The sequence below is a fragment of the Ambystoma mexicanum genome, chromosome 2p (genome assembly GCF_040938575.1).
Source record: "Ambystoma mexicanum isolate Mex_15411 chromosome 2p, UKY_AmexF1_1, whole genome shotgun sequence".
Classification (NCBI taxonomy): domain Eukaryota; kingdom Metazoa; phylum Chordata; class Amphibia; order Caudata; family Ambystomatidae; genus Ambystoma; species Ambystoma mexicanum.
The window spans coordinates 1297762760-1297781443 of NC_090923.1; the positions used below are offsets into that span (position 1 = coordinate 1297762760).

At 49.8% G+C, this 18684-nt stretch overlaps 1 protein-coding gene across 2 annotated transcripts in view; it reads right to left on the reverse strand.

Annotated features, from left to right (window-relative positions):
* Positions 1 to 18684, reverse strand: part of USP42 (ubiquitin specific peptidase 42) — a 1198372-nt gene that overhangs the window by 406288 nt on the left and 773400 nt on the right. For both annotated transcript variants that reach the window (XM_069645631.1, XM_069645629.1), the window contains exon 13: positions 7992 to 8654. In XM_069645631.1, coding sequence (XP_069501732.1) covers positions 7992 to 8654 — 663 coding nt within the window. The remainder of the gene's footprint in view (positions 1 to 7991; positions 8655 to 18684) is intronic.

Consider the following 18684-nt stretch of genomic DNA (forward strand, 5'->3'; position numbering starts at 1 on the left):
TGCCAAGTTGGTGCGGCATGTGTCAATATGCACCCCTGAGTGCGCGAGGTGTGCAGAGGAGAGCACATCGTCCGATGTGTAAGTAAGGGGGTCGATCTCCTTAAGAGTCTGCCCAGTGACACAATCTAGTCCATTTACTCTTGTACTGGCTTCTAGTAGCCTTGCTCCTTGCGCCCTAGATAATGTCTACGTTAGCCTGAGACAGGCTCAGATGCTTCAACGTGATCTGCTCAGGAACCACGCTGCGAAGGCAAATTTCGGTGGAGCGGGGTGGATGACACGGCCCCCCTGCTGCGAGAGGTAGTGAGCTGGGCCCACGGTAGGTAGGTGAATGGGTAACCTGTTCAAGAGGCTGAGGAGCTCAGAAAATCAAGGTCTCGCCGGCCACCACGGAGCTATCAGAATGATGCAGAGGCGACATCATTCTCTGATCTTGCAGATCACCCTGTGGACTAGGGGTGTAGGAGGAAATGCATATGCTGTCATGCCATTCCATTGTATCTGAAAAGCATCGGTCAGGGAGCCGGGGCCCTGCCCCTGCCAGGACGCAAACCTCTGGCCCAGGAGGCAAAGAGATCCACCTGAGGGTGACCCCCCATCTGCTGAAGATCCTGAGCAGGACCGGATCGTTCAAGTGAAATTCGTAATTGTCCGCTCCCAGTCTGCTGAGCCCGTCCGCTTCCAGGTTGGTTTCCCCCAGGAGGTGGATGGCAGTCAGGTAGATGTTCTCCAGGGCCCATTCGGCTGCACAGCGGAGGGGACCTGGTGCCACCCTGCTTGGTGATATAGTACATGCTGGTGGAGTTGTTCGTCTGGATGAGGACTACCATGCTACCAATGAACAGGATGAAAGCTTTGAGAGCTAGCCAGATAGCTTTCAGCTCCAGCCAATTAATAAGAGACTCCTGCTCCTGAAGGGACCAGACTCCATGGACACTGTGGTTGTCCAGCATGGCCCCCCACCCCCAGCCTCCCAGGGAGGAATCTGTGGTGATGGTGACCCGCGGGGGCGCCTGCCGGAAGGGCTTGCTTGTCTAAGTTGCAGTCGCTGGACCACCATGTGAGGTCCGAGTGGAGAGAAGGAGGAATGCTGACAAGCTCCGCTTGGAAGCCCTGCTCCCGATTACATGACGCTGCAAAGTGCAGCTGTAATCTCCTCATCTTGAGTGTCGTGTGGGGTACGGCCAGTAGAACCGTTGTCAAGATACCCAATAGATGCTGGTACCACCAGGCCAAGGTCACCTCTCGGCTGAGTAAGTGACTTGCGGCCCTCTTGATGGCCATAATCTTGTCCTTCGAGGGGAAAACTCTCTCAGAGCTTGCGTCCCATATGAGACCTTGAAAGTCAGGCTCTGTGTAGGCTGCAGCTAAGACTTCTTCAGGTTGATAGAAAATCCCAGATCATGGAGTGTGATCATAAGAGCAGAGGAAATGTGATGAACCGCCTCTGGAGATCTCGCCCAGACGAGCCAGTCATCCAGGTACGGGTAGACGTGGTGGCCCTGTGCCCCGAGGAGGGCTGCCACTGCATTCATCAGTCTGGTAAATACCCTGGGGAATAAGTTGAGGCCGAAGGGTAGGACCTTGTATTGGAAATGGTAGCCCATGATCCTGAACCGTAGACAGTATCGATGAGGTTGCCAAATCGGGAAGTGTAGATAAGCGTCCTTCAGATCCAGGGAGCACATCCAGTCTCCCCTGCACAGTGTCTCTTCAATGAGTGCTGGCATAACCATCTTGAATTTTTGAAGAGGGAGGGAGAGGTTGAGGGTCGAGAGGTCCAACACAAATCTAAGGCCAGCCTGGTTCTTCTTTTGTATTGCGTAAATCCTGGAGTAGAAGCCCAAGCCTCGCTGGGAGGTTGGGACTTCTGCCACTGCCTGGCTCTCGACGAGCCAGCGAACTTCCGCCAGCAGAGTTGTTGACCCAATCTGTGGGAGTGGAGGTGAGGGAGGAATCAGTAAACGGTACCCCGTGGACACTACCGATAGGATCCAGGGGTCCGCGAATGTCCGACGCCAAAAATGTGCATGAAGGGCAAGCCTCCCCCACCTGAGACACGTAGACCCGAAGGGGCGCGTCTTGTCTTCTTTCCCTCTCAGGCTGGTGCGGAGGAGCGGGACTGAAAGAAGCCCTTGCCCAACCCTGTTAGGCAGAATCCTGTGCAGTGCCCTTAGGGACCACTACACACAATTAAGACTACAGGTGGCAATACAAGTTTTACCTTTGGTACAAGCCAGTACTACTATGTCAGAGTGGTAGCAGTGGCGGAGCAGCCAGGCTGATCTCAAGAGTATATGAGCAGTAGCAGAGATTACACAAAGAGACCACAATTACTGTGACTCAAGCAAACACTGACTCAAGGTTTCAGGTAGAAAAATATAAGTATATTTATTTTTAAACCATTCGTTATAAACACAACACTTCTATTAAACTTAAACACAAATCACACATTCAAATATACTACAACTAACCGATTCACTTTGTACAGTATGTCTCAAGGTAAGTACCCTGTGTTTGAATGAACCTGTGTTATGAACAAAACACATCACCGTGAATACGATTACGATCACTTTTTGACAGTTCAGTCTACTAAATCAACACGTATCCGTGACATGAAATGCTACCGGGGCAAAACACACTTAGCAATTGAGATACCCAGAGGGAGTTGGAGGCAAAAAATCACAGGCAATATTTTGGTTAGGCAGACAGAATCGAGAAACTCAGAGACAAGAGTTCAAAAGTCAAAGGGCCGGAGACAGGGTCAAGTGAGACCGGGGGCCTGTTGCCGAAGATCACACAGTCAGATAGTTCACGATTCAACGTAGCCAAGAGTACTTCGATATTGTCAATGTTCGGAAGCAAAAGTTATAAGAAGGAGGGAAGACAAAGGCAAGCCTTGGAAATGAAAAAAAGGGGTTCACCCAGTTTCCTCAAGCAGAACACAGTACCTTATTCCAATGGTGCAGCTGGTGCCCTGGCAGTTGTTCCTGTTGGTTTCCCGCAGACCCACAATTCCTGGAGCTTCGTTGTGAAGGAGGACGTCTGAAGGGGGTCTGCACCACACAGGGATGAAGCCGGCAGCAGCGACAACGAATAAAAGGTGCGCTCCTTAAAAACAGGAGAGGCTCTTGAAATGGCTACCCGGACCACTACAGCTGTGTGCAGCGATTTCGACCAAGGAAGAGGATCCCCTGGCTCTGGAAGATGAGCTGGTTATCCCCACCAGGATCAAGGGAAGAAGACTCCGGACTGGATCTCTTCTTAGTCGTTGAAGGGTAGATAGCTCAGGACTGCAGCAGGGCTTCACTGGGACGGGGTAGTTGCAGCAGTCGTCGTTCTCTGCGCTTCTCTTCGGTTCCTTGTAGTTCCAGTGCCAACTCTCTTGACTTCTAGCCCAAGAGACCTGCCTTTTATGCGCAAAACCCACATTCACACAGCCTGGCTGTCAATCACCCAGCAGGGGGGTTGTCCAGCCCAGACAACCATCTCAGCCAATCATGGCAAAGTGCGACTTGGGTTTCCTAGGATACCCTGGGCAGGGGGTGACTACACCCCTCCCTCACATTCAGCCCACCTAGACACCCAGGCGCCTGGTGGAAGGCTTCTGAGCAGAAGCCCGCCAAAAGACGGTGAACAAAGAAGGCAAACCTAGTTTGCCGCGCAAATTAAAAGACCAGAAGGATTTTAACAAAAAGAAATGGCGAATAAACCCAACCGAGCCAAAAGAAAGACAATTTGGTCAAGCGGGTTTATGTTCAAGGCTAATATAATAGCCAAGAACAATACCACGTTTATCTAATATAATCACGGTAGAAAGGTTAGGTAGATACCACTGCCACCAGCCAAGTCTAAATGTTAAAAGAGCGAAACCATGCTGTAGGAGGTACAGATAAAAAGGGATACGAATTAACTCTTTCCAGTACTCCATGGAAGATGGGGTGTACTGGATCTGTGGTAGATTCACTAAGTAAAGTTAATGCGGAGGGAGCATGCCCCTAATCACATCCCGAAGGATGGCCTCCATCTGAGGATCGCATTAGAATGAGGAACTTCTCAAAAAACCTGTCCTCACAGGCCGGCAGGTGATAATGATGGGGTAGCGGGTGGCTGCTTGGGCCAGTGCGTACTCTGTCTTGTCAGTTGCGGGGTAAACCTGCCCTGCAATGCTGTTGGATAAGCTGTAGGCCACATACCTGGTTGACACCAGTCCCACCTTGTAACTCGTTCTCCCACCTGCTCCGCACCAAGGGGCGGTATCGGACAAGCAGCCATTTTGGCTGGCGCGGCGGCCATCTTGTCGAGCTGCGTGCCACGTGCCAAAGTCGTGGTGCTTGGCTCACTGGACCCAGCCTCCTCCAGGACTCTTGGCGGTGGAGCATGAGACTTACCTTGCACCTCACGACGGGCCTGGTAGGCGTGTTGCCCTTGGCAGTATTGCCGGTAGTGCTGCGTGCAGGTGCCCCCTTGGACATCTGGCCAATACTAGGGCGTAGCCCCTCGGGTGTGCACCCGGTAAAAGAACCTTGCGGTCCCTTAGCACTGTCTCCGGAACAATATAATGACCCTTCGGCCTGACGGCCGGTAGCTGAAATAGTCTTCATACCAGTGCTAGTGCGAGAACCTGAAAGGTTCCACCCGCTCAGGTGCTTCCTTGCAAAGGAGTCGCCCTTGCGCGGTGCAATGGAGAAAAACGGCCCTACCTTGGGCCTTGTCTTGTGTCTGACAAAGTCCTAAAAGTCCTCTGAAGGCGACTTCTTGAAGAGATCCCTCCATCGAGCAAACCTGTTCTTCAGAGAGTGCGGTGTAAGCACGTTGCACGCGGTACAACCCTTCCAGCCGTGGTAGGGGCCAAGGCAGCGGAGTCAAAGAGTGTGGGGGTCAGACGTAGGGAAGACCCCTTCGGCAGGCTGGACACCTGCTGAAGCATGCCGACGTCGACATTCGCCATGGAGGAGCGTGGCGCCAGAGGACAAAGTACCTGATTGATAAAAAGAAAACAAAAGAAAGTATCTGGGATAGAGCACTTGGTATTACAAGGCTGAAGCCAAACCCAGGAGTGCTGGTGAAATTGGCCTGTTTTCGTTGACGTGGAAAAGGGAACTGGGGAGTGGCGCCAGTGGATGAAGTCAGGGGAGCGCATGCTTCCAGGGCCGCGCCCGTGCAGCATGGAGGAAAGGGGACGGGACGTACGAGTATTAATGCAATGGTGAATGACCGTTTGTTCATTTTCTACGAGGAATGGTGTCCACTGAGAATGGAAAACAATTGTGCGTGACCACTGGGGAACGAATCGGGGGGTGGGTGCTCCCTTCCGTGATAATTTGGGTACAGGGGCCGATCTATTTGGGCAGCATCCATGCTGAGAAACTTGCATGTCGAGATAAGACTATGTGTTTCCATTCTACGAGACTCTGTGTACTGTGAGGAACACTGTTGTTGCTGAAACCACTGATGTTGAGAAGGGTGTGGGGGGCGAGGTTTGTAAGGTCTTATTGGTGGTTATTCATTGAGAGAAGTTTCTTTTGTTTGACGAAATGCAAATAAAAATTAATGTTTAAAAAAAATCTGAAGATGGCCACCAGGGGTTGAGTTTAGGGAGACAACTGTCATTGGATGTGGGCATTATGACCCAAGGGACAGTGATTGGTTATAGAGGAGACAAGCAGTTTTCAGGTTAAAGAGAAACTGCTTTTCTTTTTTAACTAGGATTACAGGCCTGATGACGGTGAATGTGCATGAGCTTCCATGCCAGACCCCATGCTGGAGAAACATGAGGGGGGGGGGGTTATGGCTCGACATGGTTGGTGGCAAGGCAACCTCACTGAAGGATGTGAATATTGTAATCCATTAGAGCCTGCAGCCATCTCGGATGGTGAAGATTCACATGAGGAAATGCAGGGATCAGAGTCCTTCTCACGCCCGGCCTCTATTTTGATGTTACTCAGACTCTGCGATTCAGCGATGCACGGGAAACTCATGTCCGGTGCAAAGCCCTTGGGCAAAGGTTCCATAGAACCCTTTGGAAAATTCCTGGTGTTGGCAACAAGGACCTAGAGTGGGTGCTGGGTAGGCAAAATACCCTCAGAAAGTCAATCTCAGATAGTCCCACAGTGTGAAGGCCCCTTTGTTGTAGGCCTGGTAGAAGAGCGGACACACCCCATATCATTTCAGCCGATACCAGCTCTGTAGGCCTCAAGCATGCACCCACTATGAAGGGCTTTCTGCCCCTCTGTGCGAATGCCAATAGCTGTAGTGCCTCGGGGAACACCCAAGTACCACGCAACGTGTGAGCTGCTGAGTCGAATGATCGACTCCTCTCAGCTGAAGAGCCCTTCTTACATAACTTGCTTAGCTGAAGTGACCTGAAAGAAAAATATTAAGATTCATCAGGAGAAGCACTTACTTTACTGTGATGTTCCTTTGATGAAGACCTCAACTGCTCTGGAGGGAACCTAGAGAAAAATACAACAAGGTTGTATTTATGATTGCGGTGGCTTCATCTTGGAGGCCCCTGGGCTCCCTCTGGTAAGGGGAGCCCAGGAGAGTCAAAGCGAAAGCCGCTGCAGTCATAAATACAATGTTGTATTCATAAATGCTGTGGTTTTGTTTTCTAAGTTTCACGGACTCCTAACTTAGAAAAGAAAACTGCAGCATTTATGAATACAACAACGAGTCAGGGAACCCTAGGAGACTCAAAGCGAAAGCCGGCGCAGTCATGAATACAACGCAGTTGATTTCTTGATCCTCTCCAATCCGAGTTAAAGCCTGAAAGATGCACTTAATTACTGCACTTGATTATCTAGGACTCTCTGTGGATCAACATGGTTCGGGGGCATTGATGCTCCTTGATCTTGCGGCATTTGACACAGTAAATCACAACATCTTGCTGGATTGATTATATTTTGCAAGAGTTCAGGGGGGTAGTCTGGATTGGGTGAAATGTTTTCTTAGTGACAATACACCGTCTATCTGCCCTTTTGTATACTTTCTCCAGTGAAATGCAGAGTGACGCAAGGCTACGTGCTCTTGCCTATTCTTTTCAATCTATACTTCTAATCATTGTTGAATCTGATTTGTAGTTTCGGGCTGAAATTCTAAAATTATGGAGGCAATCACAGATTCTGATACACATTTTGACAGGCCCATCTCTCTCATGGCCCCCAATCTGTTTCAGGGCAGCATTATGACACTCCACTAATGGATGAACAAACATTTTCTGAAATTAATTCCCCAGAATACAGAAATGTAGGTTGCAGACCTAGACATTGCTCCAATAATATTATAGATAACAATCACTATTTAGAAGATCAGGCCAATCAGAGCTCTATAAAAGGTTTATTTTACTGTCCCAGAACATACAAATTTTCCATACTTGCATAACTCTGCAAGAACTCGGGCAGTAATTGCATGTATTTTCTCGCGTCTAGACTATGCTAGTGTTAAACACTTAAGAGGTCTCAAAATTCTAGATGAACAGACTTCAAAGAATTCTAAATGTGGTTGCCTGCCTGATTACACAAACTTACCACTTCCAATAAATGTCCTCAGTTTTAAGGTCCTTTAATTGTGCCTTTTTGTGCAAACAAATCAAATTCAAAATCCTCTGTATTGGCCACAAAGCTATCCACTAGCTGGGCCACTTTTTATCCTACATAACATTCTGCTATAAGGGTCTGGAAGAATATTAAGATTTAAAGATCAAAGACTGCCTGTGATAGCTCATTTTAATCCAATGGGAGGCCATGCCTTTTCCACTCTAGCTCCCTCATTGTGGAACTCGGTCCACCGATCTCTTAGGAATATAGACTCACACTTGATCTGTAGAAAGGCATTAAAGTTGTGGTCATTTCCTTTATAAATTCCCACAGCTTGCTATGGGACAGTACCTAAAAGTTAGCTGTGAAGCCACATTGATAGGGAGTTAATGCACATTATAAAAGCTATCATAACATAACTTAAAAATAGATTAAATACAGGAAAAAACTTACTTTTCCACGTACTCCATTTGGTTTCGAAAAGCCATTTTCAGTTGAGTGACCAGACTGCATGTAGCAGGAAGATTCTAAAGCCTTAGTGCTATTTAGGTTATCAGTGTTGACAAAACCATTAACAGTAATGCTGGTCAGTTTTTCATGCAGGCAGGGTTTATCATCTACAGACGTTGATTGACCATTTTCTTTTATTAATCCTTTTGAGTCCTCGTCAGATTCTTCTGAAGACTCTTCTCCATAAGGGACTAACACACCAGCATTTTCTTGAGACTTGCCATTTGATACTGGCATGGTTGCAGATTGATTGGTTACTTTTGTACAATGTGATGATGCAGAAGATTGTGAGGTAGACTGTAATGCAGAAGGACTAGTAACAGTTGATGAAGGCATGGACTTGTTTACAGGTTTGCAAGTACCATTCTGAAAAATAGGTTTCGATTGTTCTTGATGAGTTGGCATCTTACGGTTGTGAATATTGATAGTGATCTTCTGTTTTTTTGAATGTTCTGGAATCATTGCAGTCCTGTTACTTTGCCAGTTATGATGAGAAGTTGATGGTGGTGCTGAAAATGGGCGCTTCAAGTTAGAGCTGCTCGAACCTGCCACAGAACAGCTAGCAGACTCTTTCAGCAATCCACTACCATTTAACGAATTAGAATTCTGGAATAAAACATGAAATCCCAAAATAAAAGATATATAATGACAAGCACAATTACTAACACAGTAATATTTAACCTCACTTTTAACATGTACGGAACAAGTTACTTACCTGTAACTGTTGTTCTCCAGCATGGGTCTGCCATGGATTCACATGCTCAAGAATATTCCCTGTCGTCAGGCTGGGAATCCTCGGTAAATGAAAAAACAGTTTCAGTTTTGTTTCTAAACTGTCTTTCTCCTATAAACCAATCGCTGCGCTCTGGGTCATACTGCCCCAGTCAATGACTGCCCTCTACCTAAGCCCCTCCTCAGCCAGCCATCTTCAGATTTGGTAACACGTAAAGTGGCAGAAGGACCAAGAGAAGAGCTGCAGAGAGGCAGGCGGGAGGGTTTGCATGTGAATCCATGCCAGACCCATGTTGGAGAACAATAGTTACAGGTAAGTAACTGTCCCTTTTCCAGCACAGGGTCTGGCATGGATTCACATGCTCATCAATAAAGAATACATAGAAGTACATACATGGACAATCACGGGAGGTGGCAAGGCTCAACAGAAGCTATCTCTTACCTCCTCTCCAGGCTCACCTTCAAGCGAACAGATTGCACAGCCTTGCTTGGCCGACTCTTGACTCCTCCCTGGTATGCCTGTCGACGCAGCTGACCTTTGTGAAGGTGTGCATTGACCGCCACATAGCAGCCCTGCAAATGTCCAGCAGGGGTACACCAGACAGGAACGCCGTCGTCGCAGCCATCGCTCTGGTAGAATGGGCTCTCGGACAGCCAGGCAGCGGGCGGTTTGCAAACCGGTGACAATGAGTGATGCAGCCGGAGTGCCACCTAGAAATGGAAGCCTTGGACAGGGCCTTCCCATGGTTCACAGGACCAAAGTTCACAAAAAGCTGAAATGTTTTCCAGAAACTCCTCGTGCGGGCCACATAAAACTTTAGTGCTTTAGCCACATCCAGCAAGTGCAAAGTCCTTACAGCCGGCGAAAAAGGCGTCGGAAAAAATACAGGTAACACCAAGGGAAAGTCAAGTAAGGCCACTTGCAGGACAGGGTCTGGATCTCACCTACTCTTCTAGCAGAGGTGATGGCCACGAGGAAAGCTGTCTTCCATGACAGAAACTTGAGCAGAGCTGAATGCATGGGTTCGAATGGGAGCCCCATGATCCTAGTCAGCACACGTTGGGTTGCCACGCCGGGGCCAGAGCCTTCACCGGCGGGAACGAGCGGAACAGTCCCTTGATGAACTCTTTGACTAGACGATGCAACCACAGTGAAAAGGGTCCCGGAGACCTGGCATAACGGGAGATAGCCAACAGATGTACCTTGATGGAGGAGTGCGCCAGCCCCGATTTAGCCAATGAAAATAAATACAGAAGTACTTGAGGGGCAGTGACCCTCAGAGGGTTGATCTTCTGTCACCGGCACCAAGTCGTGAAACGCTTCCATTTGTGTCTGTAGCACTTAAAATTCAACAACGCCCTGGCCTTGGCGAGTACCTCCCTGCAGTCCGGCGGAAGCTCGTAGCCGCTGAACTCAAATGCTGCAGGAGCCAGGCCTTCAAGTTCAGCGATCCTGGGACGTGGTGCACTATTGCACCTCCTTCCCTGGCGAGGAGATCTTGTCGAGCGAGATTCTGTCCTGGAAGGCTCCCGACACCTGGACCCAACGGGCATCGAGGAACTCCTGCAGCAAGCGCATCCGCAACCTGCAGAGCCGAAGTGGGTATATGCACAACGACTTCATGCTGATGGTCCTCACCGTGGCGATCTTCAGTGCCAACAGCCGTTGCACCTTGCCCAAGATGGTCGCTGTCCTCTCTTCCGACGGTGACGCCAGGCAGGACACCGTTTCGAGCCTGAATCCCAGGAACAGCGCGTCCTGCGATGGAGTCAAGCAGGACTTTGCATAATTTACCAAGAACCCCAGGTCTGTCAGCAGTCGGACAGTCCTCAATGTGTGATCGACGGCGATGTACCTTGACTTGGCCCGGATGAGCCAGTCGTCCAGGTAAGGATACACATGAATCCCCGGTAGACCTAGAGGGGCAGCCACCGGAGCCAAGCACTTGGCGAAGACTCTGGGTGCTGGCTTCAGTCTGGAGGGGAGAGCCTTGAACTGGTAATGCTTCCCTTGTATGATGAAGCGCAGGAACTTGCAATGCTTTTCGTGTATGGGGCCATGAAAGTACGTGCCCTCTATATCCAACTCCGACAGGAAGTCTCCCTCCTCCAGCTGGCCGAACACGTGCTGCAGCGTGACCATCATGAACTTCATGTACTAGTTGAGTCGTCGTAGGTCGAGAATGGGCCTTCAGCCACGGTCTTCTTTCTTATGAAAAAGTAGCTTGAGCAAACTCCGGAGCCCTGGTGTCGCTGTAGAACCAGCTCTATCGCCCCTTTTCTTAACATGGCCCGAACTTCTAGCAGCAGCTGAGGGATGTGTTGTTCCTGTCAGGCCACTGGTGTTATTCGCGAAATTCTAAAGCGTGTCCGTGGGAGAGTGTGTCCAGCACCCATCGAACAGTGGAGATGGTCTCCCACACGCTGACGAAGTTCGCCAGCTGGCCTCCTACCGGGGAACATGGGTGGGGGCCCAACGTCGTGGCCGGTTCAGTCCTACTTGGAGGTCGGTGCGCCACCCTGGGGGCCTTGACGACGACCACCTACGAAGGCCTTGGAGCGACCCCTGTTGGCTTCCTGAGCCGAAGAACGGGAGTGTTGGCGGGAAGAGGACGAGCTCCCGCCGAAACCCTTCGAAGACCTGCTAGACTCCCCTCCTGAGGAACGAAAGGACAGCCGGTGTTGTTGCAGAGTGCCTAAGGCACGGGCCGTCTCTGTGTCGGTCTTAACGGCCTGGAGGGATTCATCGACGGCCTTCCGAACAGGTTGTCTCCGTCGAACGGCATGTCCAGGACCCTAATCTGGACCCCCTGTTTAAAGTTGGTGGCCTTGAGCCAGCCACGACGGCGAAGGCAAACCCAGTTTCCCCATCTGGCAGAAACCTGTGTCCGCAATGTCCAGGGCGACTGTGAAGGCGAGGTCCGACGCCACCTCACCTTCCTGGAGGATCTCCAAAGCCTTGACCAGTTTGTCATCGGGTAGGAAATCCAGGAGGGGAGCCATCTTGTACCAAAGCTCCCGGTCGTATCTGGCCACGATCGCTAAGGCGTTGGCCGCCTTGACCGTCGTCGCTGCCGAGTAGATGACCTTTCTACCCATAGAATCCAATTTCTTTCCCTCATTGTCCGGAGGTACAGATGAAGAAGACTAACTCGATGATTTCTTCCTGGCCACAGAGTCCGGCAGACACTTGGGCGCAGACTCTGGCACCCGGTACTTCTTTTCAAGTCGGTCTCTCTTCGCAGGGGCTGAGGTAGGGTTCCTCAGCAAAGTCAGCCCCTCATCCAAGACGTTGTCCAGGAGTGAGACCGTCTCGATGGTCTTCCTCTTCACCCACCCGTACTGGTACAGAAAGCCCTCCTTTTTTCTGTTCCGGGGTGAGCTGGAAAAGCTCAGACGCACGGGCGATCATGGAATGGAAGGATCCCACTTCGTCCAATGGAGAAGCTCTTGGCGGCGGTGATGCAAGATCTTCCATCACGCTGTCTGTGTCCGTTGTCGTCGTGTCCGTCCCGTCACCCGGTGGGGGGGTGGCAGCGACGGTTGGAATGTAGGTGTAGGATGTAGTCTCTGCTTCGCCGGTGGTTGCTCCTGTGTCAACGGGGTCACCGTAAATCTCCGACACCAGCGTGTGGAGGGTCGAGAGGATATCCTGTGATAGGTCTCTAGGAGGCACCTGGGGACATGGTCGCTGGGCCCAGCGCACATGTCATCCCCATCACCGCCTCAAGTGGGCGTCACCCTTACGTCCCATCATCGTTGTCACCCCCCTGGATGGTGTGGACAGAAAGTATCTCCTTGTCAGATGAAGAAATGTCTGTTCCTTGGAGTTCTTCTCTGCCCCCTCCCCCCCCTCCCGCAACCCTTCTTCGGGTCCTAGGGGGTCGGTCTCGGGCTTAGGTCCGGCAACCTCTTCTCCAGAGTCTTTTTTAGCAGCTTGGACGAAGCCTCCCACAAAGGGAGGAAGAGCCACTCTGGTCGCCACCGGCGCACTCTGCACTTGCACACCTTGTCCTGCTTGGCCTTCTCCTTTACGGGCAAGTTGGACACCTTGTCCTACTTGGCCTTCTACTTCACGGGCAGTGAGACACCTTGCCCTGCTTTGCATTCTTCTTCACGGGCAGGTCGGACACTTTGCCCTGCTTGGCCTTCTCCGGTGTCTCCTGCAGCTTCCCCGGTGTAGCTGACTTTCTCTTGGACGAACAGCTAGAGCGGTGGCTGGAGATCGAAGCAGAATGAGACAATGAATGCACCCTGACCGTCGCGGGACCCACTGGCATGTCGACCCCGATGGAAGCGGACTCGCTGTGCTTGGCTTTGTTTTGTGCCCCCACAGATGGAGCGCCCTCAAAGGACTTAGAAGCCTGCTCAGGTTGGCTGGATCCAGAAGAGGCATGGCCCTGTGAATCACCCGCGGTAGAGGCCCGGGTCTTGAGCCACGCTGCCAACCAGACGTGTCGATCCTTCATTGTGCGCTTGGAACAATCTTCTTTATGCATCGGGTGGAGGCAATACAGGCACTGGGAATGCTTGTTGTCCATGAAAACATTCTGCAAACCGCAGCTGGTGCACAGCTTGAAAAGGGAAGCTCTGTCGTCCTCCTCCTCAGACATGATCCGCGTGGTGTAGGCCTGATGAACCTCTGGGAGCTTCCAAGAAGAAACACTCTACTATTTCTGCCCTTGAGGGGCGATGAAAGATGGCGAAAAACGTGTCCCCGTTAATTGGAATAAGCAGCGATGAGCACACGGGTTCGATGGAACCGAAAACAGAGTTTTCCTATAAAAACACGAAAAAATGCAGAAAGCTCGAAGAGCGAAATGCGAGGACTCCCAACACTTGAATGTGCAGTAAAAATCTGAAGATGGCTGCCTGACGAGGGGCTAAGGTAGAGGGCAGTCATTGGCTGGGGGCAGTATGACCCAGAGCTCAGTGACTGGTTTATAGGAGAAAGACAGTTCAGAAACGAAACAAACTTTTTTCTTTTACAGAGGATTCCCAGCCTGACGACGGGGAATATTCATGAGCATGTGAATCCATGCTGGAGAACATGGCATACGTTATGCTAATAATTGATATATGCATAGCCACTGCAGGTAATCTGGAGACGAAAACCATGTAAGGCACAATCTAAGTTTTCACATATTTAGAAAAAGTAAAGATTTACTGGTTTGGGAAACCAGATTGAACATTTTGTGGTTTTAGATAGACATATGCACAGTAGCTTTTAAGTATTATTTTGCAAAGAATGCATGCAAGAAAATCTTAATTACCTATAACTCCAGTCTTTGCATATTCCATAGATTCACCTGCTTTGATTAGTGCGAGTTAGGCTGGGAATATTTTGTACATTTATAGCAGCAAGAGAAAAAACTGTCCTCCTTTGAAAAGGATATTCTATACAATCCGCTAAAAGTGGAAACCCCCATGTGTGCCAGGTTGACCGCTGGCACGACTGGTGTATGGTAGCAGTACCTATTGGTGGGCCCCCTACACTCTACTCTCTCCTGTGTAGCTACACTGACACCTATGACACCAGCTCAGATTGCTCCATGTCAACCGGTTGCTCAAGGCAAGCACGGTAGAGACACATAACAGAGGGCTGAGGAGGACATAACCAAAGCTTCTAATTTACAAAACTGTGGCAACTCCTCTCCAGAGGACGAAATCGGCAAACAACATGTTCTCTGGGATGGATCCACTCAGCAGAGTCTGCAATGACATTTTAGCGCACTATAATGTTCCAACAGGAGAAATATCCTTTGGAATATCTGTTTGGTCCTGTCCATAAGGACAGTACAGCACTGAAATACTAAGCAATTCTTAGCTGTACAAACAACCCGACAGCAAGACCGGACTCAAGTTTCTGCCTTGTTAGGTGTCATCAGTGAGGTGAAGGTGTGTCTCCCTAGGCACAGAGATTAAGGTACCAGCGTCTGAATTACCAAACCAGAGGTAGTCTTCCTTGCTTTCAGATTATATGGCCATGTTCATTTTAAATAGAGGGGCTCTCGCAATTTTGTCAAAATCACTATGCATGGGTGTTCACCCTAAATTAGAAGGGTAATCCAATTGAGGACACTTTGCTCTCTATGCCCAGAGAGAAAAAGCTTGGCCTCAACAATGAAGCGCTACAAGGCAGAAGCACGTATCAGAGGATACTATTGGCATTCTTGTTCAGAAGATAATTGCCTAGTATTTTAGTGGTGGATTGTCATTGTGTGCAAGTGTCTCATTGAAGGGTACAGTGACATTTCCGATCCTCCCGAGTGAGAACCACAACAGAGAACAGGCAATTTGGCCATGTAATTTCTCAGTCTAGTGGCTACCACAATTTTGGTAAAGATTGTAATGCCTGTGGGCGAGGTCAGAGATCAGTGGATGGACGTGCTGGGGCCAGCACCTCGTTACGACTATCAACAACCTATGGTACAAATAATATTCCTTAACATTTAATGTTCTACTTAATGGTGTGCTCACATTATGAGATATTAACCAAGCTCTGCCAGATATTCTGTGTACTCAGTTTAATGTTATGTCAGGTTGCATTGCACTTACCTTACTGTGTTTAGTTTCAAGCTATGGCATATCAAGCAAAATAGCAAACAATTACAACCAATGATTAATGCTTTTATAACAATTTAATTAACATTATACTACCTGGAATGGGAACCAGGCCAAACAACCCTCTTTGAAATATGCAATTGTAATTGGCGGAGAATGTTAAATCTTAAATACTCACTGTATTGCTCAGTTTGCAAAAATCTGACACTCCTGTTAACCATGTGCACCTGTCCTCCATACCAATCAGCTGCCAAACATACACAAGATCAAGCCCACTAAGATAACTATGGTGACAATTCATAGGATCTCATCACTTCTCCCCAGGGGGAGCCCGTCGCTGTGAGGCTAGGGGGGAGACGCTGCTACCCAATATTCCCCATAGGGGTAGCGGAAAGCAGGACCTCACAGGGAGAGACTTCCCTCCTGGGGATAAGGACTCCCATTCCATGATGGAACTCCCTACCCCTCCTACCTTTGAGACCAGGCAATCCCAACGGTCAGAGTTACTGCAATGTTCCCTCTTTACCTCACTTAAGACTCAACTTCACCAGATGAGGACGAATGAAAGGAACATACAAAGTAATATTGAGTCATCTCTGAAAGGTACTGAGAAGATTAAAGGAATTATGCAAACTACTCCTTTTTCAGCACTAGACCGTACTGGGAAGAGGTGGCCGCAAGGAGGAATGGAGAGTACTCCACTGACACAAATGAAAGACTGTAGTACTCTGCTGGGAAGGACCCAGCTACAGGACATAAAAAGCAACAAAGGACTCCTTGAGAAAAGAAGCCAGCGTGAAGCCTGTCGGCCCGTGAAGTTCAAACCTGGGAACGAGGAAGTTGGAAGAAGGATCACGTCCTCGGTCGAGTGGACGCCGTGGGGAGGTTGGAGGAAACCTCCAGAGTCAGAGGGATGCCTGATCCGAACAGAAGCTGGAGAGCGGCAAACAGTGGCGTGACCTCAGGGAGTTGGACAGCGTGTTCCTTCAACTACGCAGACACAGAGGCTGGAGACCCTGCAGAGCCGCAGCAGGCAGCGTGGGGCAGAGCGAGACCTACGAAGAACGACCGAAGGACAAGTACCAACCCAACACCCCAGGAAGAACTGGCGACGTGGCCACACCAAGTAAAAGGTAATGGGAGCTACGGTGGACCCGTTAGGGGCTTGAGAGTGGGTGAAGACTGCATCGGGAGTAATCTCCCTCATCACAGTAATGGTGTTAAAGCGAACACAAGTGAAGAATGCATTGGGAGTAATCTCCTCTGTCACAGTAACAGTGTTAAAATTACCAAAAGTGAGGAGTGTATTCAGAGTAATCTTCCTCATCAGAGTAATTTAAAGAAAGAACTTAAGCGAGAAATCCCCCTCGCCACAAGAATCAGCAGAGAGACATTACGAATTAAGGAAGTTACAACACAGGTCCCCCTAAGAACTGTGTTGTTAAGAGTAGTGGAAGAAATCAAAGACACTTTGGGACTGATCTCCCTTGTTTCATTACCAATGAGAAGGTCAGGGAAGCCCTGGGATTTAAATTGAGTTAACAGGAAAGAACTGTTGGACATTTAGTCAAGCCAAGGAAAATCCCAGGGAGGATCTACCATGGCTTTTAAAGGCTGTTACCAGAGACTATCCGAAACCAGCCTCCAAGGCCAATGCAAGTTGGGAGTATTTCTCCTAGTCCTACCTTTTTGGTGAACCAGAAGGTATTGGAAAATATTACCAGAAAGCTCTCTGAAGATTGACCCAGTTGACCAGGAGAAGGGAGTCATTTTCCTGGTATTATTTCTGTTTGTTAAAACCTCTTCGATTAGTGGCAGGGTCAGTATTGGACAGACTCTTTAGTTGGACAACCACCCTGACAACGAGCACCCGAGTTATTATTAATTCAGGTAAGGCAAACCCTGCTGGGGATCGGAAGATGGACGGGAACCTGGGAGCACAACTATCGCAGATATGAAAACCAGTGTCTCGAAGGACACTGGGGGCAAGCAGGATGAGGCTGCAACCTACAGAGGCCTGGGGCTTGAAGAGGGTCAGTTAGAGCAGAGGGGTGGGAGGGAATGAATAACACCTGCAACCGTGCCAACAGATCTGAAATGCGTATCCCAGAGACCCCCGACCTGCCCATAAAGCAAACTGGGGGCACTTGGCATTCTGGGAAAATGCGAACAAATCCAGGTCTGCAAAACCCCAGCACTGGAACAGGGGCAACAAGGAGTCGTTGTGCAACTCCCACTCGTAGGTGTTGAACCCCAAGCGACTCACCTGATCCGCTTCTACATTGCTGTCCCCTGGGAGATGGACTGTCAAAATCCAAACCCCTTCCATCAGGGCACATTCCCAGATTGGAACCGCCTACATGCAGAGGGGATGGGGGGAGGGAACGGGTGCCACCATGCTAGTTCTAGTAAAACATCATAGTTGAATTGTTCGTCCTGACCAAAACAGACATGTTCCTGAAGAGGGGCAAGAATGCCTCGAGGGCTAGCCCCATTGCCCTGAACTTGAGCAGATTCATATGCAAGAGGGCTTCCCTCCTTTACCATGGCTAAGAATCGCATATCCCTCCAGAGTAGCCCCCCAAACCGAGAGGGAGGAGTCAGTCTTCACCACCAGGGTAGGCTCCGGACAGGTGAAGGGGGCTCCCACTGAGACATTGCACTCCATCAGCCACCAGTGAAGATCGGGCAGTAGGAGAGGTGGTCCGACTGAGACTCCGTCTCCTGATCTCAATTGGCTGACAGGTGGAGCTGGAGGCGCCTCCTCTTGAGTCCAGGGTGCTGTACAGTGAGCATTCAGGAGGCCATCAGGCCCTGAATGTGCGGGAACCACCATGCTGAGGTGGTCGAGTTGGCCAGAAGGTGTCCCACCGCCATGCAGAGGGACAAGCCTCCCAGCACGGGGAATAGCCGCTGAACGGTAGTGTTCCAACGCACCGCTAGGAAGACCAGTTCCTGAGACAGGCATAACCGATTTCCTCTGGTTGAGGGACAACCCAATCTGATGAGAGATATCTGCCAATCTCTGGCACGAGTGCACCACCCCTTCGGGTGACCCCGCCATCCCCAGCCAGTCGTCCAAATAAGGGTGTAGATGATGTCCATCTAAGCGGAGAAGGCCCGCCACTGCGTTCATCAACTTCGTGAAGACACAAGGGGCCGAGTTCAGGCCAAAGGCCAGCACCTTGTACTGAAAGTGGTATGACATAATCGTGAACCGCAGAAACTTCTGATGCGGTTTATAGATGGGTTCATGCAGGTACGCATCCTTGAGGTCCAGGGAACACATCCAGTCCCCTGCACACAGAGACTCCGCTATGTGCACGGGAGTAATAATCTT